Raw genomic sequence first — 25,149 nt, 5'->3', positions numbered from 1 at the left:
GTCCCCACTTGCTTCAAGATGTCCACCATTGTTCCTGTACCAAAGAAAGTGAAGGTAACTGAACTAAATGACTTCTGTCATCATGAAGTGCTTTGGGAGGCTAGTTAAGGATCATCTCACCTCCACCTTACCTGACACAGATAAAGCAATCACCATCGCACTGCACACTGCCCTATCCTATCTAGACAAGAGGAATACCTATGTAAGAATGCTGTTTATCGACTACAACTCAGCCTTCAACACCATAGTGCTCTCCAAGCTTATTGCTAAGCTCAGGGCCCTGGGTCTGAACCCTGCCCTGTGCAACTGGGTCCTAGACTTCCTGACGGGCCAACCCTAGATGGTGAAGGTAGGCAACAACACCTCTGCCATGCTGATCCTCAACACGGGGGCCCAACAAGGGTGCGTGTTCAGCCCCCTCCTGTACTCCCTGTTCACTCATGACTGCGTGGCCACGCATGTCTCCAACTCAATCATCAAGTTTTCTGACGACACAACAGTGGTAACAATGACGAGACAGCCTACAGGGAGGAGGTGAGGGCACTAGCGGAGTGGTGGCAGGAAAATAACCTCTCTACAGCACCCGGTGTCACAGGAAGGCAAAGAAGATCATCAAGGACCTCAGCCACCCGAGCCATGTCCTGTTCACCCCGCTACCATCTAGAAGGCAGAGACAGTACAGGTGCATCAAAGCTGGGACCGAGAGACTGAAAAACAGCTCCAGGGCATCAGACTGTTAAATAGTTACCCCTAGCCGCCCTCTGCCCAGTACCCTGTCCTGAACCTTATTCACTGTTACTAGCTGGCTACCACCTGGTACTCTACCCTGCTTCTTAGAGACTGCTGCCCTATGTACAGTACATAGTCACTGAACACTGGTCACTTTAATACTGTTTACATACTGTTTTACCCACTACAGATTGAATACTGTTTACATACTGTTTTACCCACTTCATAGGTATATTGTATATTGTATTCTAGTCAAGGCTCATCCTATATAACTACTGCTGTACACACCTTTTCTATTCATATACTGTCCATACTCTCTATTTCACACTGTATACAAATGTATTTGATTTTAAAAAGAGAGAGAGAGAGGGCGGGGGGGAGAGTTTAAGAGAGATTTCTGCTGAAACCAAAAGAGAGAGATTCTGCAGAGAGAGAGAGAATAAGAGAGAGAGAGAGAGAGAGAGAGAGAATGAGAGAGAGAATGAGAGAGACAATGAGAGAAAGAGAGGCTATAGCACTGGGAATTGTGGAAGTATTAAGGAGCAGTCATCACACTGCAATGGATTTATAATTACTGTGATTTACACTACCGGTCAAACGTTTTAGAACACCTACTCATTCAAGGGTTTTTCTTTATTTTTACTATTTTCTACATTGTAGAATAATCTTTGCAGCAATTCGACCATGAAGGCCTGATTCACTCAGTCTCCTCTGAACAGTTGATGTTGAGATGTGTCTGTTACTTGAACTCCGTGAAGCATTTATTTGGGCTGCAATTTCTGAGGCTGGTAGCTGTAATGAACTTATCCTCTGCAGCAGAGGTAACTCTGGGTCTTCCATTCCTGTTGCGGTCCTCATGAGAGCAAGTTTCATCGTAGCGGTTGATGGTTTTTGCGACTGCACTTGAAGAAACGTTCAGTTCTTGAGATTTTCCGTATTGACTGACCTTCATGTCTTAAAGTAATAATGGACTGTCGTCTCTCTTTGCTTATTTGATCTGTTCTTGCCATAATATGGACTTGGTCTACCAAATAGGGCTATATTCTGTATACCCCTCCTACCTTGTCACAACACATTTGATTGGCTCAAAAGCATTAAGAAGGAAAGAAATTCCACAAATTAACTTTTAAGAAGGCACACCTGTTAATTGAAATGCATTCCAGGTGACTACCTCATGAAGCTGGTTGAGAATTCTCGCCAAGAGTGTGGAAAGCTGTCATCAAGGAAAAGGGTGGCTATTTGAAGAATCTCAAATATAAAATATATTTTGATTTACTTAACAATTTTTTGGTTACTACATGACTCAATATGTGTTATTTCATAGTTTTGATGTCTTCACTATTATTCTACAGTGTAGAAAATAGTAAAAAATAATTTAAACAAATATGTGTAGGTGTTCTAAAACTTTTGACCGGTGGTGTATATATACCACACACACTGTAGATTAAGAGAGAGGGAGAGGGAGAAAGATGAGACAGTTTAAGAGAATATACTGTATATAGAGGGAGCAAAAGAAAAAGAGAGGAAGTGAGCGACAGAGAGAAAGAAAGGAGGTGGCGGGGTGGGTCTCTGTTCACTAATTAAAGTGTGTGTAAGACCACACAGGCATGATCACAGGGCTGTGGGTGTGTTTGTGAGTGTGTGTGTGTGTGTGTCAGAAGGGTTGAAGAATAACCACAGGGACAAAACCGCTGCTAAGAAAATAGAGGGAGGGAGGGATCGAGGGAGGGAAGGGAGAAGGAGAGAAAAACCAAGAGAATCAGAGAGAGCCAGCGTGTACAATAAAAAGAGACTTTCTCATCCACCCTAGAGAGAGAGAGAGAGAGAGAGAGAGAGAGAGAGAGAGAGAGAGAGAGAGAGAGAGAGAGAGAGAGAGAGAGAGAGAGAGAGAGAGAGAGAAATAGAGAGAGAGAGATATGTAGGGAAAACTATGACTGAGCTATTAGATGGTTTTATTCAGTTAAATTGCCTTGGCAATAACTGTAGGTGGTTTTAATGCCAGCCAAGCACCTTTAGGTTCTATTGAGTAAAAACAGACAGAGACGGATGGAGGTGTGAGAATAAGGGAAGAGGAGAAGAGAGGAAAGGAGCGGTTGATTCTACCTTTTCTGCTGAAAACCTAAAAATACATATAAGAAAGTAAGAGAGAGAGAGAGAGATGGAGAGCGAGAGAGACAGAGGGGGTGAGAGAGAGGGGATAGAAGGTGAGAACTGAAGGTCAGAAATGAGTAAAACATGAATGAGAGAGAGAGAACTTTTGGAACTTCTGAGTGTTCACTTCACTTTTGTTTACTATCTACTTCACTTGCTTTGGCAGTGTTAACATACGTTTCCCATGCCAATAAAGCCCTTAAATTGAATTGAATTGAATTGAGAGAGAGAGAGCGAGAGATGTAATGTCTTTATTCTTTTGAAACTTTTGAGTGTAATGTTTACTGTTAATATTTATTGTTTATTTCACTTTTGTTTACTTTACTATCTACTTCACTTGCGTTGGCAATGTTAACACACATTTACATTACATTTTAGTCATTTAGCAGACGCTCTTATCCAGAGCGACTTACAGTTAGTGAGTGCATCCATTATTTTTTTTATTATTTTTTCATACTGGCCCCCCGTGGGAATCGAACCCACAACCCTGGCGTTGCAAACGCCATGCTCTACCAACTGAGCTACATCCCTGCCGGCCATTCCCTCCCATACCCTGGACGACGCCGGGCCAATTGTGCGCCGCCCCATTGGTCTCCCGGTCACGTTTCCCATGCCAATAAAGCCCTTAAATTGAAATTGAAATTGAAATTGAGAGAGAGAGAGAGAGAAATGTAATTTCATTGGAAATAATATACCAAACAACAGAGCAAACTGGAAAGCTATTTGGCCCTAAACAGAGAGTATACACTGGCAGAATTCCTGACCACTGTGACTGACCCAAAATTAAGGAAAGCTTTGACTATGTACAGACTCAGTGAGCATTACTATTGAGGAGAGGACGCTGTAGGCTGACCTGGCTCTCAAGAGAAGACAGGCTATGTGCACACTGCCCACAAAATGAGGTGGAAACTGAGCTGCACTTCCTAACCTCATGCCAAATGTATGACCATATTAGAGACACATATTTCCCTCAGATTACACAGACCCATATTTTCTTTTTTTAAACTAATCCAATTTTTATAAACTCCCATATCGACCTGTTGCCACAAGAAACACCATCGTAAACACAACCCATATTTATGTTGATTTATTTTCCCTTTTGTAATTTAACTATTTGCACATTGGTATAACACTGTACATAACCATAATATGACATTTGAAATGTCTCTATTCCTTTGGAACTTTTGTGAGTGTAATGTTTACTGTTCTTTTTGATAGTTCATTTGATTATTATCTATTTCACTTGCTTTGGCAATGTAAACATATATTTCCTATGCCAGTAAAGCCCTTTGAATTGAATTGAATTGAATTGAATTGAGAGAGAGAGAGAGAGAGAGAGAGAGAGAGAGAGAGAGAGAGAGAGAGAGAGAGATGAGGTGAAATTAAGAAAATGAGTTTGGGAAAAGTGTAGAAGAGAGAGAACAAAAACAGATAAAGGGATATTTGAAAGATGTTTCCACAGCAAATACAACAGATGAAATGATGAAAGAAGAGACGGAGAGAGGAAGAGGAAGACTAGAGAGGAAGAAAGAGGGAGAGAAAAAGAGGGCATGTGGAATAGAAATATTGAATAGGGAGAGAAACCAATGATGAAGTTATCCCTTATGCCCCTAAGGCTAGCTTTTGTCTGACAGAAGATGGCGCTGGATGGGATGGCTGCCGACTGGCTCCGAATCTCTTTGGATGTGGCAGGGCTTGCAAACTATTAAAGACTACAAAGGGAAGCACAGCCGCGAGCTGTCCAGTGACACAAGCCTACCAGACAAACTAAATTACTTCTATGCTGGCTTCGAGGCAAGTAACACTGAAACACCAGCTGTTCCGGACGACTGTGTGATCACGCTCTCCGTAGCCGATGTGAGTAAGACCTTTAAACAGGTCAACATTCACAAGGCCGCAGGGCCAGACGGATTACCAGGACGTGTACTCAGAGCATGCGCTGACCAACTGGCAAGTGTCTTCACTGAAATGTTCAACCTCTCCCTGTCTGAGTCTGTAATACCAACATGTTTCAAGCAGACCACCATAGTCCCTGTGCCCAAGAACACTAAGGTAACCTGCCTAAATGACTACCGACCCGTAGCACTCACGTCTGTAGCCATGAAGTGCTTTGAAAGGCTGGTCATGGCTCACATCAACACCATTGTCCCAGAAACCCTAGACCCACAACAATTTGCATACAGCCCTGACAGATCCACAGATGATGCAATCTCTATTGTGCTCCACACTGCCCTTTCACACCTGGACTAAAGGAACACCTATGTGAGAATGCTATTCATTGACTACAGCTCAGCGTTCAACACCATAGTGCCCTCAAAGCTCATTACTAAGCTAAGGACCCTGGGACTAAACACCTCCCTCTGTAACTGGATCCTGGACTTCCTGACTGGCTGCCCCCAGGTGGTAAGGGTAGGTAACAACACATCCACCACGCTGATCCTCAACAGGGGGGCCCCTCAGAGGTGCGTGCTCAGTCCCCTCCTGTACTCCCTGTTCACTCATGACTGCATTGCCAGGCACGACTCCAACACCATCCTTAAGTTTGCAGATGACACAACAGTGGTAGGCCTGATCACCGACAACAACGAGACAGCCTATAGGGAGGAGGTCAGAGACCTGGCCATGTGGTGCCAGGATAACAACCTCTCCCTCAACGTGATCAAGACAAAGGAGATGATTGTGGACTACAGGAAAAAGAAGAGGACCGAGCACGCTCCCATTCTCATCGACGGGGCTGTAGTGGAGCAGGTTGAGAGCTTCAAGTTCCTTGGTGTCCACATCACCAACAAACTAACATGGTCCAAGCATACCAAGACAGTCGTGAAGAGGGCACGACAAAACCTATTCCCCCTAAGGAGACTGAAAAGATTTGGCATGGGTCCTCAGATCCTCAAAAGGTTCTACAGCTGCACCATCGAGAGCATCCTGACTGGTTGCATCACTACCTGGTATGGTAACTGCTCGGCCTCTGACCGCAAGGCACTACAGAGGGTAATGCGTACGGACCAGTACATCACTGGGGCCAAGCTTCCTGCCATCCAGGACCTCTATACCAGGCGGTGTCAGAGAAAGGCCCTAAAAACTGTCAAAGACTCCAGCCACCCTAGTCATAGACTGTTCTCTCTGCTACCGCACGGCAAGCGGTACTGGAGCGCCAAGTCTAGGTCGAAGAGTCTTCTAAACTGCTCCTACCCCGAAGCCATAAGACTCCTGAACATCTAATTAAATGGCTACCCCCCCCCCCCCCCCCCCTTTAACGCTGCTGCTACTCTGTTTATTACCCATGCATAGTCACTTGAATAACTCTACCTACAAGTACATATTACCTCGACTAACCGGTGCCCCCGCACATTGACTTGGTACCGGTACCCGCTGTATATAGCCTCTCTATTGTTATTTTTACTGCTGCTCTTTAATTATTTGTTACTTTTATTTCGTATTATTTTATATTGTATTTTTTTGTGATTTTTTTTGGTATTCTTTCTTAAAACTGCATTGTTGGTTAAGGGCTTGTAAGTAAGCATTTCACTGTAAGGTTGTATTCGGCTCATGACAAATAACATTTGGTTTTTATTTTTTTTATTTTTTTATTGCACCCCCTATACCTTCTTGGGAGAAAGAAGATGGGAATGGAGGGGGATGGGGGAGAGGGAGGTGGACAAATTCCAATCAAATTGTATTTGTCACATGTCTTTTGTAAACAACAGGTGTAGACTAACAGTGAAATACTTACTTACGGGCCCTTCCCAACAATGCAGAGAAAAAATATATACACTGCTCAAAAAAATTAAGGGAACACTAAAATAACACATCCTAGATCTGAATGAATGAAATAATCTTATTAAATACTTTTTTCTTTACATAGTTGAATGTGCTGACAACAAAATCACACAAAAATTATCAATGGAAATCAAATTCATCAACCCATGGAGGTCTGGATTTGGAGTCACCCTCAAAATTAAAGTGGAAAACCACACTACAGGCTGATCCAACTTTGATGTAATGTCCTTAAAACAAGTCAAAATGAGGCTCATTAGTGTGTGTGGCCTCCACGTGCCTGTATGACCTCCCTACAACGCCTGGGCATGCTCCCGATGAGGTGGCGGATGGTCTCCTGAGGGATATCCTCCCAGACCTGGACTAAAGCATCCGCCAACTCCTGGACAGTCTGTGGTGCAACGTGGCGTTGGTGGATGGATCGAGACATGATGTCCCAGATGTGCTCAATTGGATTCAGGTCTGGGGAACGGGCGGGCCAGTCCATAGCATCAATGCCTTCCTCTTGCAGGAACTGCTGACACACTCCAGCCACATGAGGTCTAGCATTGTCTTGCATTAGGAGGAACCCAGGGCCAACCGCACCAGCATATGGTCTCACAAGGGGTCTGAGGATCTCATCTCGGTACCTAATGGCAGTCAGGCTACCTCTGGCGAGCACATGGAGGGCTGTGCGGCCCCCCAAAGAAATGTCACCCCACACCATGACTGACCCACCGCCAAACCGGTCATGCTGGAGGATGTTGCAGGCAGCAGAACGTTCTCCACGGCGTCTCCAGACTCTGTCACGTCTGTCACATGTGCTCAGTGTGAACCTGCTTTCATCTGTGAAGAGCACAGGGCGCCAGTGGCGAATTTGGCAATCTTGGTGTTCTCTGGCAAATGCCAAACGTCCTGCACGGTGTTGGGCTGTAAGCACAACCCCCACCTGTGGACGTCGGGCCCTCATTACCACCCTCTTGGAGTCTGTTTCTGACCGTTTGAGCAGACACATGCACATTTGTGGCCTGCTGGAGGTCATTTTGCAGGGCTCTGTCAGTGCTCCTCCTGCTCCTCCTTGCACAAAGGAGGAGGTAGCAGTCCTGCTGCTGGGTTGTTGCCCTCCTACGGCCTCCTCCATGTCTCCTGATGTACTGGCCTGTCTCCTGGTAGCACCTCCATGCTCTGGACACTACGCTGACAGACACAGCAAACCTTCTTGCCACAGCTCGCATTGATGTGCCATCCTGGATGAGCTGCACTACCTGAGCCACTTGTGTGGGTTGTAGACTCCGTCTCATGCTACCACTAGAGTGAAAGCACCGCCAGCATTCAAAAGTGACCAAAACATCAGCCAGGAAGCATAGGAACTGAGAAGTGGTCTGTGGTCACCACCTGCAAAACCAGTCCTTTATTGGGGGTGTCTTGCTAATTGCCTATAATTTCCACCTGTTGTCTATTCCATTTGCACAACAGCATGTGAAATGTATTGTCAATCAGTGTTGCTTCCTAAGTGGACAGTTTGATTTCACAGAAGTGTGATTGACTTGGAGTTACATTGTGTTGTTTAAGTGTTCCCTTAATCTTTTTGAGCAGTGTATATTGAGAAAAATTATTGAAAAAATAATAACACGAGGAATAAATACACAATGAGTAACGATAACTTGGCTATATACACAGGTTACCAGTACCGAGTTGATGTGCAGAGGTAATTGAGGTAGATATGTACATATAGGTAGGGGTAAAGTGACTGGGCAACAGGATAGATAATAAATAGTAGCAGCAGCGTATGTGATGAGTCAAAACAATTGGTACAAAAAGGGCAATGCAGATAGTCCAGTTAGCTATTTAGCAGTGTTCTGGCTTGGGGGTAGAAGCTGTTCAGGGTCCTGTTGGTTCCAGACTTGGTGCATCGGTACCGCTTGCCGTGCGGTAGCAGAGAGAACAGTCTATTACTTTTTTCTATACATTTTTTGGGGCCTTCCTCTGACGCCACCTGGTATAGAGGTCCTGGATGGCAGGGAGCTCGGCCCCAGTGATGTGCTGGGCCATACGCACTACCCTTTGTAGTGCCTTGCAGTCAGATGCCAAGAAGTTTCCATACCAATCGGTGATGCATCCAGTCAATATGCTCTCAATGGTACAGCTGTATAACTTTTTGAGGGTGTGTAGATCGGGGCGTGCTTGGCCCTCCGTTTCCTTTAGTCCACGATCAGCTCCGTTGTCTTGCTGAAGTTGAGGGAGAGGTTGTTTTCCTGGCCTCACACTGCCAGGTCATTAACCTCCTCCCTATAGGCTGTCTCGTCGTCGGTGATCAGGCCTACCACTGTCGTATCGTCAGCAAACTTAATGATGGTGTTGAAGTCGTGCGTGGCCACGCAGTCGTGGGTGAGCAGGGAGTACAGGAGGGGACTAAGCACGCACCACTGAGGGGCCCCCGTGTTGAGGGTCAGCGTGGCGAATGTGTTATTGATTACCCTCACCACCTGGGAAGTCCAGAATCCAGTTGCAAAGGGAGGTGTTCAGTCCCAGGGTCCTGAGTTTAGTGATGAGTTTGGAGGGCACTATGGTGTTGAACACTGAGCTGTAGTCGATGAACAGCATTCTCACATAGGTGTTCCTCTTGTCCAGGTTGGCGAGGGCAGTGTGGAGTGCAGTAGAGATTGCGTCATATGTGTATCTGTTGGGGCGGTATGTGAATTGGAGTGGGTCCAGGGTGTCTGGGATGATGGTGTTGATGTGAGCCATGACCAGCCTTTCAAATAATTTAATGGCTACAGATGTGAGTGCTATGGGGAGTCCTGGTAATCCGTCTGGCCCCACGGCCTTGTAAATGTTAACCTGTTGAAAGGTCTTACTCACATCGGCTACGGAGAGCGAGCTCACTCAGTCGTCCAGAACAGCTGGTGCTCTCATGCATGGTTCAGTGTTGCTTGCCTCGAAATGAGCATACAGTAGAAAGCATTTAGCTAGTCTGGTAGGCTTGCGTGACTGGGCAGCTCGCGGCTGGGTTTCCCTTTGTAATCTGTGATAGTTTGCAAGCCCTGCCACACTGCCACATCCGACAAGCGTCAGAGCCTGTATTGATGCTTTGCCTGTTTGATGGTTTGCTCTGGCCCTATATAAGTCGTTGAGTGCGGTCTTAGTGCCAGAATCAGTTTGTGGTGGTAAATAGACAGCTATGAAAAATATAGATGAAAACTCTCTTGGTAAAAAGTAAGGTCTGCAGCTTATCATGAGGTATTCTAACTCAGGCGAGCAAAAACGTGAGACTTCCTTAACGTTAGAGATCGCGAATGGGGGAAAAAGGGGGAAGGAGTGAATCTAGATGAGAAATACATCAATAAGCCTGAATCAAGGAGGAATGAGAAGGGGGAGGGAATGGAGAGAAGGAGGGGAAGAAAAGATGGGGAGAAATAGAGGGAGGAGGGTTGGAAAAAGGGAGAGAGAATGAGCGGAAGAGGGGACGAAAGTGGGAGGAGGGATGAGGAAAGGTATCGATCAAGCAGTGTAGTTAACTATTCAACATCAATGCCTTTCTGTAATCCCTCTCTCTCACCAGCTTTCCCATGAACAACAGAATCTAAAAAGGCTCACTCTCCTTTCTTCTCATCTTTCCCTTTCTTCCTGACCTCCTTTCATCCTCCTCTTATATCAATACTACTCCTTCTTTCACTCGCTATCACTCATTTAGTCATTCATATCTATTTTTACATCACAGCACACACACACAGTCAAACACAAACACACACACACTGGATATGACACACACACACACACACTAAAGTTTGAGCTGATAGACACACACACAAACATCAGAGCTACACACTCACCTATTGACTTCAGTCATGTTTAGAGGGAAGACATGCAAATGCTGCATCAAAGACTCACTTTCTCTCTCTCTCCTTCCATCAAACACACACACACACTTTGTGCCCTTGTCGTGACATTATCCTGTCGTCTGGCTGGTATCAGTTGGCATGCTTCTGGACCACTATGTCAAGATGTCACTAAAACATACACACAAACACACACGCAGGCATGCACGCACACACACACACAATCTCTCTTTCAAACCTTCTCAGCGGGGTAGCTGTAAAAGAGCAGCTCTTGGACAGCCCTGACAGTGCTGGGTTACTTGACAGACAGACACACACACACTCACTCACTCACACTGGCTGTCAAAGCACTCACATAGATACAGCACTGTCATTCGTCTCTCTTTGACTGAAGTGTTATGATTGAGAGAGAGAGAGAGAGAGAGAGAGAGAGAGAGAGAGAGAGAGAGAGAGAGCGAGAGAGAGAGAGAGCGAGAGAGAGCGAGAGAGAGAGAGAGAGAGAGAGAGAGAGACGATCATGGAACAAAGGATCATACGAAAAGACAAACATTCACACACGTCTGAGTCACAGACATATAATTGAGATTGAGAGTGAGTGTGAGCTTGAAAGAGAAAGAAAGTCAATCATGGAACGAAGGATCTCAGAAATGAGAACAGTCAGACTCACATAGTCTCGTCGTTCTGGAACTCCAGTTTTCCCGACACCTCTTCGTAGTCCTCTCCTCCCCGTGCTGTCCCGTCTACGGTCCTGTAGGGCACCACTACGAGCGGGGTGGGGTGGGGGGGGGGGGCAAGATGAGAAAAATTGTTAGAAAGAGAGAGAGAAAATAATTAGGCCAATATCCACCAATAATAAAAACTCAAAAAGAGCAATTACGTTTTGGAAACATCTCAAATACAGTGACCCCCCTCTCATATCATTACCAAGCCCTGCAATGCCAAGAGCTAAGCAAAGAAAAGAGTCCCATCATCCAGCTGGTCCTGGGGCTGAGTTCACACACCTGTTTTACTAACACACTCAGGACCAGAACATCCAATCAATCAGAATAAACCAAATTACAACACAGTCAAAACAAAACTACATTACCTATTGGGAAACACAAGCATAAAGCAAAATTAAGTGCTATCTGGCCCTAAATCGACAGTACACCATGGCAAACTATTTGACCATGGTTACTGATCAAAACCTTAGGAAAACCTTGACAAGGTACAGGCTCAGTGAGCACAGCCTTGCCATTGAGAAGGGTAGAGACAGGAAAACCTTACTCCCTGTAGAGGAAAGGATGTGCAACCACTGCACCACAGCAGGACCCGAGACAGAGCTGCATTTCCTGACAAAATGTCAAAAATATAAAACAATTAGAGAGTGTCATTTCCCCAAATTTGAAACCCTCATTCAAGGTTTTAAAGACCTCTCTGATGAGAATAGGCTACCCGTCCTGTTGGGGGAAGACGCAGAGAGCTGTGGGTTGGTAGCACACTACATTGCTGCCTGCCATAAACTGAGGGACAGTGTCTGACAGACCAACCAACCTGCACATGTCCTCTATGCCATTGTTATTGTTATTGTCAATTGTATGGTTATTTTTACCCTTGATTATTGTTGTTACTGATTGTCCCGTTGACAATATTGATTATTATTATTTAAATTATGTTAATATAGTAAATGTATCACTTAATCTCCAAAGTACGCTTTGGCAATATGTACTGTACATTGTTACGTCATGCCAATCAAGCAAATTTAAAAGTGATTTCATCATGCAAAAATATCTGAGTAGTCCATCCTATCCTCATTTCCCTCCTCCTTTCTCGGTCCGCTCTTCCCCCTCCTCCCCCTCTCCTCCCCCTCCTCTCCCTCTCCTCCCCCCTACCTTAACAGAAGCACTTGGATGTCCTCCATGCCTGGCTACAGTGTGTTTGAGGGATCCACAGTTCTCTCACCCCCTCCCATGCCCCTACTCCTCACCCTCTCCTTCCCCTACCATAACAGAAGCTCCTGGGTCTCCCCCATGTCGGGCCACGGTCAGTTTGAGAGATCCACAGTTCTCGAAGCACTGGTAGTGAGAGGGTTCAAACTCCATCCGGGTCGTGTGGGGGTTATCCTCCTGGGGGTGGGGCTCGTGGGAGCTCACCACCTGAAGGAGAGTGATGTAGAGAGTTTGATCGATGGATAACATGTTTCTGATTTTGACTATTCCATTGATAAATTGATAACTGAGCATTTGGGTGCAAGTTCAAAATTCAGATGTGATCAGCAGAATGAAAAATCAAAGAAAAAGTTTGGTACAACATTGGTTTGAGAATAGGTGCAATGGACAGTCCGTACCTTCCTAGCCTGGTCTGCAGCATGCTTCTTCAGAATGTTCCCTGCTCCAATCATCATCCTGGTTGCCTGTATACGGTAGAACGCTCGGCTCTTCTGTTGCTGGACCAACACCTGACAGGAGAGATAATAAAGGATTTAGTCCAGACTCTGTTAATAAATTATATGTGAAGCATCTATTTAGTGCTTATGAAGTCCATATGAATACTCTATAAAGATTTTATAAATTGTTGTTCATTTATATTGGGACCCAATAATTACACAATATCTAAAATGTCAATGTAAAGCGTAAAGCAGCTATGTTGTGCTTATGAAGTCTCCATGAATGCTCTATGAAGCCTTTATAAGCTGGTTACCTGGTAGTTGGCCATCTCTATGAGCTGCTCTGTGTCTTTATCAGGATGTCTTGCTTTCAGCTCCTTCAGCGTCCTCGCCATATCTCTCCTTGCCACGTCCTCCAGATCCCTCGTTCCTCCCAGTCCTCCATCCTCTATAATTTCTCCATCCATCCGTTCATCCACCGCCTGTCCATCCAGCTCCATCATGTCTGTCTTAGTGAACCCTCCTGGCCCCAACACCCCTCCTCGTCTTCCCATCCCTCCATCCATCCCTCCCTCCGTCTCAATGATGATGCCTCGGTGCTTGTCGGCGCGGTAACGCTTGCGGACGTACTTGTAGAAGAGGAGTCGTCGATCGGCTACCCATGCCTGAACCACGCACCTGAGAGAGGGGAGAGAGAGAGCGAGAGAGAGAGAGAGAGAGATGAGTGTGTGTGAGTGTGTGTGTGTGTGTGTGTGTGTGTGTGTGTGTGTGTGTGTGTGTGTGTGTGTGTGTGTGTGTGTGTGTGTGTGTGTGTGTGTGTGTGTGTGTGTGTGTGTGTGTGTGTGTGTGTGTGTGTATGCATGCATGCATGTGCGTGTGCCAACACGTGCATGTGTGTGTATCCTACTCACAGGGGGAAGAACAGAAAGGTGATCACGGCCTCCCAGACTTCCACCTCTCCTGGAGAGAACACAGACAGGATGAGGTAGAGCCAGATGTATGCGAACACACTCCACGCCGCAGTCACGAAGAAAACACGCAGGTGTTTAATCTTCCTGGTCTCTCCATCAGGGACCACGTAGACACACAGGGCTATGATGACGAACATGTTGAAGGCTGCGCTGCCCACAATGGTGGAGGGGCCCAGAGAGCCTGCCTCGAAGCCATGGCCACAGACCTGAAGGAGAGAGGGCGAGACAGAGAGCAGGATAGAGAGGGGTGTGAACAAGGATTAAGAGACTAGAAGTGTACCTGGGGGCAAACTGTGCCAATAAACTATGAAAGTAAATAGTTTCATGTGTTCACATCATGTGATTATTGGATACACTTTATTGATGAGCTCAATAAATGAGAATGGACCCCGGGAAGATAAGCTGTCGTCATGGTGTCAATTAATGGGGATCCCAATTAGGTTAAAGATAAAGTAAGAACTGTTAATTTCTCTGTTCTGCTTCGCTTTTCTTCAGCATCAGGTCAAGTTGATACATCGTACAGTATGCTGCAAGTGAGTGAGTGACCAGTTACTTTAATAAAGAATGTTTGATTCATGTATCCAGACATACATCACACCTCTATAACAGAGAGCAGTATCTCAGGTGTGTGTGTGTATGTGTGTGTGTTACCTCTATAACAGAGAGCAATATCTCGGGGGCGGATGACCCCAGAGCCATGAGAGTGAGGTTAGAGACCGTCTCGTTCCAGATCCTCACTGTAGCCGTGGTCGTCTCCCCGTCCGACTTCTTTATGGTTAACTCCTTCTCCTGAGATGTTATAACCTGGAGGAGTAGAGTAGAATAGAATAGAACAGAACCAAACAGAGTAGAATAGAAAAGCACAGAATAGAACTAAGTGGAGTAGAGTAGAATAAAACAGAATTAGGGCTGTCAAATGATTAAAACAATTAAGTGAGTTAATGTACAGTGAGGGAAAAAGTATTTGATCCCCTGCTGATTTTGTACGTTTGCCCACTGACAAAGAAATGATCAGTCTATAATTTTAATGGTAGGTTTATTTGAACAGTGAGAGACAGAATAACAACAAAAAAATCCAGAAAAACGCATGTCAAAAATGTTATAAATTGATTTGCATTTTAATGAGGGAAATAAGTATTTGACCCCTCTGCAAAACATGACTTAGTACTTGGTGGCAAAACCCTTGTTGGCAATCACAGAGGTCAGACGTAGTTGGCCACCAGGTTTGCACACATCTCAGGAGGGATTTTGTCCCACTCCTCTTTGCAGATCTTCTTCAAGTCATTAAGGTTTCGAGGCTGACGTTTGGCAATTCGAACCTTCAGCTCCCTCCACATATTTTCTATGGGATTAAGGTCTGGAGACTGGCTAGGCCACTCCAGGGTCTTAATGTGCTTCTTCTTGAGCCACTCCTTTGTTGCCTTGGCCGTGTGTTTTGGGTCATTGTCATGCTGGAAAACCCATCCACGACCCATTTTCAATGCCCTGGCTGAGGGAAGGAAGTTCTCACACAAGATTTGACGGTACATGGCCCCGTCCATCGTCCCTCTGATCCTGTCCCCTTAGCAGAAAAACACCCCCAAAGCAAAATGTTTCCACCTCCATGTTTGACGTTGGGTATGGTGTTCTTGGGGTCATAGGCAGCATTCCTCCTCCTCCAAACACGGCGAGTTGAGTTGATGCCAAAGAGCTCAATTTTGGTCTCATCTGACAACAACACTTTCACCCAGTTCTCCTCTGAATCATTCAGATGTTCATTGGCAAACTTCAGACGGGCATGTATATGTGCTTTCTTGAGCAGGGGGACCTTGCGGGCGCTGCAGGATTTCAGTTCTTCACGGCGTAGTGTGTTACCAATTGTTTTCTTGGTGACTATGGTCCCAGCTGCCTTGAGATCATTGACAAGATCCTCCCGTGTAGTTCTGGGCTGATTCCTCACCGTTCTCATGATCATTGCAACTCCACGAGGTGAGATCTTGCATGGAGCCCCAGTCCGAGGGAGATTGACAGTTCTTTTGTGTTTCTTCCATTTGCAAATAATCACACCAACTGTTGTCACCTTCTCACCAAGCTGCTTGGCGATGGTCTTGTAGCCCATTCCAGCCTTGTGTAGGTCTACAATCTTGTCCCTGACATCCTTGGAGAGCTCTTTGGTCTTGGCCATGGTGGAGAGTTTGGAATCTGATTGATTGATTGCTTCTGTGGACAGGTGTCTTTTATACAGGTAACAAACTGAGATTAGGAGCACTCCCTTTAAGAGTGTGCTCCTAATCTCAGCTCATTACCTGTATAAAAGACACCTGGGAGCCAGAAATCTTTCTGATTGAGAGGGGGTCAAATACTTATTTCCCTCATTAAAATGCAAATCAATTTATAACATTTTTGATATGAGTTTTTCTGGATTTTTTTGTTGTTATTCTGTCTCTCACTGTTCAAATAAACCTACCATTAAAATTATAGACTGATCATTTCTTTGTCAGTGGGCAAACGTACAAAATCAGCAGGGGATCAAATACTTTTTTCCCTCACTGTATGGTGTTCTGTATAGTTAACTATGATTCATCACAATTTTAGAAATTGTTCAAATTTGACCCTAATTGAAGATGTTTCAATTTACAACTCAAAACTCAAATGAAATGTTATTTCAAATCAAATTTTATTTGCCACATGCGCCGAATACAACAGGCATAAAAAGCAAGGGCATTGAAGATGAAACGTGGCTGGGTCTTTCAGCATGACAATGATCCCAAACATACCACCCGGGCAACGAAGGAGTGGCTTCGTAAGAAGCATTTCAAGGTCCTGAAGTGGCCTAGCCAGTCTCCAGATCTCAACCCCATAGAAAATCTTTGGAGGGAGTTGAAAGTCCGTGTTGCCCAGCGACAGCCCCAAAACATCACTGCTCTAGAGGAGATCTGCATGGAGGAATGGGCCAAAATACCAGCAACAGTGTGTGAAAACCTTGTGAAGACTTACAGAAAACGTTTGACCTGTGTCATTGCCAACAAAGGGTATATAACAAAGTATTGAGAAACTTTTGTTATTGACCAAATACTTATTTTCCACCATAATTTGCAAATAAATTCATTAAAAATCCTACAATGTGATTTTCTGGAAAATAAATTCTCATTTTGTCTGTCATAGTTGACGTGTACCTATGATGAAAATTACAGGCCTCTCTCATCTTTTTAAGTGGGAGAACTTGCACAATTGGTGGATGACTAAATAATTTTTATCCCCACTGTACAAGCCCCTAACCAACCATGTAGTTTTAAGAAAAATAAGTGTTAAGTAAAAAATAGATAAGTAGGGAGGCTATATACACGGGGTACCGGTACAGAGTCAATGTGCGGGAGCACAGGTTAGTCGATGTAATTGAGGTAATATATACATGTGGGTAGAGTTAAAGTGACTATGCATAGATAATAAACAGAGAGTAGCAGCAGTTTAAACGAGGGGGTGGGGGGACAATGCAAATAGTCCGGGTAGCCATGATAAGCTGTTCAGGAGTCTTATGGCTTGGGGGTAGAAGCTGTTAAGAAGCCTTTTGGACCTAGACTTGGCGCTCCGGTACAGCTTGCCGTGCGGTAGCAGAGAGAACAGTCTATGACTAGGGTGGCTGGAGTCTTGGACAAGTTTTAGGGCCTTCCTCTGACACCGCCTGATATAGAGGTCCAGGATGGCAGGAAGCTTGGCCCCAGTGATGTACTGGGCTGTACGCACTACCCTCTGTAGTGCGTTGCGGTCGGAGGCCGAGCAGTTGCCATACCAGGCAGTGATGCAACCAGTCAGGATGCTCTCGATGGTGCAGCTGTAGAATTTTTTGAGGATCTGAGGACCCATGCCAAATCTTTTCAGTCTCCTGAGGGGGAATAGGCTTTGTCATGCCCTCTTTACGACTGTCTTGGTGTGTTTGGACCATGCTAGTTTGTTGGTGATGTGGACACCAAGGAACTTGAAGCTCTCAACCTGTTCCACTACAGCCCCGTCGATGAGAATGGGCGCGTGCTCAGTCCTCTTTTTTTCCCTGTAGTCCACAATCATCTCCTTTGTCTTAATCACGTTGAGGGAGAGGTTGTTATCCTGGCACCACACGGCCAGGTCTCTGACCTCCTCCCTATAGGCTGTCTCATGGTTGTTGGTGATCAGGCCTACCGCTGTTGTCTCGTCGGCAAACTTAATGATGGTGTTAGAGTCGTGCCTGGCCATGCAGTCATGGGTGAACAGGGAGTAAATGAGGGGACTGAGCACGCACCCCTGAGGGGCCCCTGTGTTGAGGATCAGCGTGGCAGATGTGTTATTACCTACCCTGTAGTCAACTAATAGCATTCTCACTTAGGTGTTCCTTTTGTCCAGGTGGGAAAGGGCAGTGTGGAGTGCAATAGAGATTGCATCATCGTTAGTACAAGCAGTGGTTTATGTTGGAATTACGTTTTTTGTGTTTATTCTAGCTTCTAAAGTCTGCTAGGGTGCTAGGCTAATTAAGCTATCGAATCGCCATTGACATTACATTGTGTGTTAGCATGTTAGCTCCCGCTTTTGTTGTAATTTAGCTTAATGTTGTACAAAATGTATCTAGCTCTTTTGAGTGTTAAGATATAGTTGTCTTACAAGGTAATATACTTGTGGAAACGTTACATGTCTATTTACAGTTGTTTTGTGGCACTTTTTTTGTCAAGCAAAATGGTCAGCAAGCTATTTCTGCAAGTCAATTTGCTTTGGCTAGCAATCTTCTATGTTAGCTCGTTGTTGGAATGTATGCAGTCATTCTATTCAGTCATATTTGTTTGCTTTATATTTATGTCATTTGGATACAATAACTTGTATGAAGCTAATGTAAAAACAATTTACATCCAAATCATCAAATCATAATATTCACATAGAAATTAATGTAATTAACTTTTGTTGTTATGCTAGCTCTTTATGACTGTGAGTACAAATGTATTTCTACTCGGTTTGTTTGGATGATTTTTATTAAATAAACTTCACCCTGAATTGTTTGGCTTTACTGTATTTCAAAACATGCATCCTGTTTGCAATAAGGAACTGCACTGGTGGTGCCCCGATCCCGCAGCTGAATCAACTTTAGGAGACGGTCCTGGCGCTTGCTGGACTTTCTTGGGCGCCCTGAAGCCTTCTTCACAACAATTGAGCCTCTCTCCTTGAAGTTCTTGATGATCCTGTAAATGGTTGATTTAGGTGCAATCTTATTAGCAGCAATATCCTTGCCTGTGAAGCCCTTTTTGTGCAAAGCAATGATGACGGCACGTGTTTCCTTGCAGGTAACCATGGTTAACAGAGGAAGAACAATGATTTCAAGCACCACCCTCTTAAAGCTTCCAGTCTGTTATTCTAACTCAATCAGCATGTCAGAGTGATCTCCAGCCTTGTCCTCGTCAACACTCTCACCTGTGTTAACGAGAGAATCACTGACATGATGTCAGCTGGTCCTTTTATGGCAGGGCTAAAATGCAGTGGAAATGTTTTTTGGGGATTAAGTTCATTTTCATGGCAAAGAGGGACTTTGCAATTAATTGCAATTCATCTGATCACTCTTCATAACATTCTGGAGTATATGCACATTTCCATCATAACAACTGAGGCAGCAGACTTTGTAAAAATTTATATTTGTGTCATTCTCAAAACTTTTGACCACGACTGTATATTACATTGAAATAGTGGTGTGACTAGGTATTTACATAGTTATTAGCTTTATTTATTTTTTAGCTGTATTTTCATAGGGAAATCATACTGAAACTAGGGTCTCTTTTACAGATGAGCCCTGCATAAATACATCAAACACATACAATATACAATATTACAAAACATATTAAGAAAAACAGACACATTTATCAACATATAGGTCTCTGACCAGAACATCTAATTTCAGAGAGCTCTGTAAGTTGTTCCACATAAACTAAAAGCAGCTTTACCCAACTCTGTGGAGACCGAAGGGTATCTGTCAACAAGCCAGACACCAAGATATTTGTAGGAAGGAACTCGCTCAATTTGTGTACCGTTCAAACAAGTCATTACATATTCATTTAAATCTGGGTTATGGGACCTAGAAAAAAGCATTCATTTTGTTTTGTTTGCATTTAGCACTAACTTTAGATCCAATACTGACCTCTGCAGTGCTTGGAAATCAGACTTCAAATGTGAAAAGGCTTGGCCAACCGATGGAGCAATGGAATACAACACTCTACCATCTGCATACAAATGAATATATATATATATATATATATATATTATTATTTTTTACAGCATTACCAATGTTATTTACTGTACATAGATTCTAAACAGTAGTGGGCTGAGTATGAACCTTGGGGCACCCCTTTATGTAACTAAAGGAACTCAGATTGGACGCCATCTACCTTGATGGACTGAGTTCTGTTATTGAGATCATTATGAAACCATCGGCAAGCATCAGTACCCAAACCTATCGAGGACAGCATATTAAACAGAATGACATGGTCTACAGTATCAAAAGCTTGTGACAAGTCTACAAACATAGCAGCACAATTATTTCTATCATCTAAGACATTTGCAATATAATTTACAAAAAGCATGGTAGCCGTAGTGGTGCTATGTTTAGGTCTGAATCTGGATTGATTAACATTAAGAATACCATTTACAGATAACTGGTACTTAGTTGTACCTACCTTCATACTTACTTTTATAATGACATTTTGTGACTTTGTATTTACTATTTAAGTATGTAGTACTTACATCCTTGGTAAGTACATTTAAGACTAAATTTCATTTGTCTTACTATGTATTTACCTAGTAAAAATTAAGAGGTAATTAACAGGCTGTACATTTAAGGATTACCAACGTTTTTGCTTTTATTAAAGAAGCCCCTGGGAAGTGTTTATTGTTAAACTTTGTATGTTTTCCTTAAAAGTTGTTGCTCAAACTTGCATAGATAGTGGATGGTTTCAGCACAGAGTTTCTAAACCCAAAGGACCAACATCACAATATTTCTGGGAATGCTTTGCGAAGCACTCGACAGACTGGGTTTGGGAAGTCAATGAGAGAAGTGAAAAATTCTTCCTTAGTTGTTACATTTCTCGATTTTTAAAGGCACAACCTAAATTCGAGCCAATGTCTTAAGAAGCTGAACATGTTATTTTTCCAACCTCGTGAAAGTGACAATCTGAGTGATTTTGATTTGACGGCCTGCACATGCGCAGTTCGGTGTGACACAACCATTAGACCCGATGACGTGTTCTGCGCATGAGTTTAGCTAGCTAGAAGAATGGTGTCGGAGGGGATGGCTGCCGTTTTACGGGCTCCTAACCAATTGTGTTTTTCCGCATTGTTTATAACTTATTTTGTACATAATGTTGATGCTACAGTCTCTTATGACCGAAAAGAGCTACTGGATATCAGAACAGCGATTACTCACCTCGAACTGGACAAAGATTTTTTATTTAATGAATCGGACGCGAAGGATATAATGTTGCTCTCAGACAAGGCCCAAATACCTGTCATTCGCATGAATAAAATAAGGAAATACAGGGGGCGGAGATCAAGGTGCCTTGGATAATTTGTCGGCGAGTGGGTAACCCACCTCTACCAGCCATTCTATTAGCCAACGTGAAATCACTGGAGAATAAACTGGATGAGTTCCGTTTGAGACTATCCTACCAACGCCACATTAAAAAACATTAATAACTTATGTTTCAACGAGTCGTGGCTGAACGACGACACGGATAACATACAGTTGGCTGGGTTTTCCGTGCATCGGCAGGACAGAACAGCTACGTCCGGTAAGATGAGGGGTGGGGGTGTGTGTCTAATTGTCAATAACTGCTGGTGCACGATGTCTAATATTAAGGTAGTCTCGAGGTATTGCTCGCCTGATGTAGAGTACCTCATGATAAGCTGTAGCCAACACTATCTCTAGACCACCTTTACTACACACAGAGACGCGTACAAAGCTCTCCCTTTGTGATTTGACCATAATTCTATCCTCCGGATTCCTGCTTACAACTAAAAAACTAAAGCAGGAAGTACCAGTGACTCGCTGAATACGGAAGTGGTCAGATGACGCGGATGCTAAGATACAGGACTGTTTTCCTAACACAGACTGGAATACGTTCCGAGATTCATCCAATGGCATTGAAGAGTATACCACCTCAGTCACCGGCTTCATCAATAAGTGCATCAACGACGTCGTCCCCACAGTGACCATACGTACATATCCCGACCAGAAGCCATGGATTACAGGCAACATCCGCACCGAGCTAAAGGCTAGAGCTGCCGCTTTCAAGGAGCGGGACACTAATCAGACGCTGTGCCCTCAGACGAACCATCAAACAGTTAAAGCGTCAATACAGGTCTAAGATTGAATCCTACTACACCGGCTCTGGCGATCTTCGGATGTGGCAGGGTTTGCAAAGTATTAAGGACTACAAAGGGAAACCCAGCCGCAAGCTGCCCAGTGACGCGAGCTTACCAGACGAGCTAAATGCCTTTTATGCTCGCTTCGAGGAAAGCAACACTGAAGCATGCATGAGAGCACCAGCTGTTCCGGATGCCCGTGTGATCACGCTCTCCATAGCCGATGTGAGCAAGACCTTTAAACAGGTCAACATTCACAAGTCCGTGGGGCCAGACGGATTACCAGGACGTGTACTCAGGGAATGCTTGGATCAACTTCCAAGTGTCTTCACTGACATTTTCAACCTCTCCCTGACCGAGTCTGTAATACCTACATGTTTCAAGCAGACCACCATAGTCCCTGTGCCCAAGAAAGTGAAGGTAACCTGTCTAAATGACTACCGCCCCGTAGCACTCACGTCGTAGCCATGAAGTGCTTTGAAAGGCTGGTCATGGCTCCTATCAACACCATCATCCCGGAAACCCTAGACCCCCTCCAATTCGCATACCGCCCCAACAGATCCACAAATGACGCAATCTTAATCGCACTCCACTTTCCCACCTGGACAAAAGGAACACCTATGACCTATGTGAGAATGGTGTTCATTGACTACAGCTCAGCGTTCAACACCATAGTACCCACAAAGCTCATCACTAAGCTAAGGACCCTGGGACTAAACACCTCCCTCTGCAACTGAATCCTGGACTTCCACACATCTGCCACACTGATCCTCAACACGGGGGCCCCTCAGGGGTGTGTGCTTAGTCCCCTCCTGTACTCCCTGTTCACCCATGACTGCATGGCCAAGCACGACTCCAACACCATCATTAAGTTTGCTGACGACACAACGGTGGTAGGCCTGATCACCGACAATGATGAGACAGCCTATAGGAAGGAGGTCAGAGACCTGGCAGTGTGATGCCAGGATAACAACCACTCCCGCAACGTGAGCAAGACAAAGGAGAAGATCGTGGACTACAGGAAAAGGAGGGCCGAACATGCCCCCATTCACATCGACGGGGCTGTGGTGAAGAGGGTCGAGAGTTTCAAGTTCCTTGGCATCCACATCACCAACAAACTATCATGGTCCAAACACACCAAGAAACTTGTGAAGAGGGCACGACAACGCCTTTTCCACATCAGGACACTGAAAAGATTTGGCATGGGTCCCCAGATCCTCAAAAAGTTCTACAGCTGCACCATCGAGAGCATCGTGACCGGTTGCATCACCACCTGGTATGGCAACTGCTTGACATCCGACCTTAAGGCGCTACAGAGGGTAGTGCGTATAGCCCAGTACATTACTGGGTCCTCCAGGTCCTATATACTAGGTGGTGTCAGAGGAAGGCCAAAAAAATTGTGAAAGACTCCAGTCACCCAAGTCACAGACTGTTCTTTCTGCTACCGCACAGCAAGCGGTACCGGAGCGCCAAGTCTAGGTCCAACAGGCTCCTTAACAGTTTCTACTCCCAAGCCATAAGACTGCTGGAACAATTATTCAAATGGAAACCCGGACTATTTGCATTGACCCCCCCCCCCTTTGTTTTTACACTGCTGCTACTCGCTGCATAGTCACTTTACCCCTACCTACATGTACAAATTACCTCGACTAACCTGTACACCCGCACATTGATTCGGTACTGGTACCCCCTGTATATAGCCTCATTATTTTTATTTTATTGTGTTACTTTTTTCTATCTTTTTTTTAACTTTATTTTATTTCGTAAATATTTTCTTAACTCTATTTTTCTTAAAACTGCATTGTTGGTTAAGGGCTTGTAAGTAAGCACTTCACGGTAAGGTCTACACATGTGACAAGTACAATTTGATTTGAAGTGTGATCAGGGATTTTATAGATGAGTTAGCTGACAAAGTCATAAAAACGATGTGAACGCTTCAACGGGGCAGAAGTCCGTGAGTTGTTATGATTCTGGATGGCTAGATAGCTACCAACAATGACAAGAAGCTGCCATGTGGGGAATCGTAAGTGACTCATTTCAGCTAGTTTCATCTTGTTCTTGATACCATGACTTGTTTTGGTGTTTTGACTGATTTCATGTCAATGCTAATATATTCAAAATTCGCTAGCTAACCAACAACTGTAACGATGTATTTGAGAGACAACAAGTGCTCATTGTGCAAATGTATTAATGTTTTCAATAAACATTGGAGACAAAATATATACTGAACAAAAATATAAACACAACATGTAAAGTGTTGGTCCCATGATTCATGAGCTGAAATAAAAGATCCCAGAAATGTTCCATACGCACAAAAGGCAGATTTCTCTCAAATGTTGTGCACAAATTAGTTTACATCCCTGTTAGTGAGCATTTATCCTTTGCCAAGATAATCCATGCACCTGACAGGTGTGGCATATTGTCACGTTCGTTCATCGACGGGTCAGACCAAGGCGCAGCGTGAAATGCATACATGTTTATTTGACTATTAAACACAACGACAAAACAAGTCCAAGGTACACAAACAACATACCTAACACGGAACAAGATCCCACAACCCACTAGTGCCAATAGGCTGCCTAAGTATGGTCCCCAATCAGAGACAACGAGCGACAGCTGCCTCTGATTGGGAACCACACAGGCCAACATAGATCTATACATACTAGAATGTACAACATGGACAAACACAGCAAGGAAAATACACACCCTGACTCAACATACAAGCGTCCTCTGAGTCAGGGCGTGACACATATCAAGAAGCTGATTAAACAGCATGATCATTACACAGGTGCACTTTGTGCTGGGGACAATAAAAGGCCACTCTAAAATGTGCAGTTTTGCAACACAATACAATGCCACAGATGTCTCAAGTTTTGAGGGAGCGTGCAATTGGCATGCTGACTGCAGGAATGTCCACCAGAGCTGTTGCCAGAGAATGTAATGTTGATTTCTTTACCATAAGCCGCCTCCAACGTCATTTTAGACAATTTGG

General features: G+C 44.4%; 1 protein-coding gene across 1 annotated transcript in view; it reads right to left on the bottom strand.

The window, feature by feature from the left end:
* LOC311132523 (sodium/calcium exchanger 1-like) overlaps positions 1-25,149 on the bottom strand; it is a gene marked incomplete at both ends in the record, with an annotated part of 73,190 nt that overhangs the window by 41,820 nt on the left and 6,221 nt on the right. The window contains 6 exons of the mRNA XM_084165796.1: positions 11,143-11,255; positions 12,458-12,610; positions 12,802-12,912; positions 13,155-13,518; positions 13,752-14,017; positions 14,463-14,615. Of these exons, the coding sequence (XP_084021922.1) occupies positions 11,143-11,255; positions 12,458-12,610; positions 12,802-12,912; positions 13,155-13,518; positions 13,752-14,017; positions 14,463-14,615 (1,160 nt within the window). The remainder of the gene's footprint in view (positions 1-11,142; positions 11,256-12,457; positions 12,611-12,801; positions 12,913-13,154; positions 13,519-13,751; positions 14,018-14,462; positions 14,616-25,149) is intronic.

This window comes from Coregonus lavaretus (genome assembly GCF_964263955.1).
Source record: "Coregonus lavaretus genome assembly, chromosome: 7".
Taxonomy (NCBI): Eukaryota; Metazoa; Chordata; class Actinopteri; order Salmoniformes; family Salmonidae; genus Coregonus; species Coregonus lavaretus.
The sequence above is the reverse complement of the archived record's forward strand: the minus strand, read 5'-3'. Positions and strand labels throughout refer to the sequence as shown.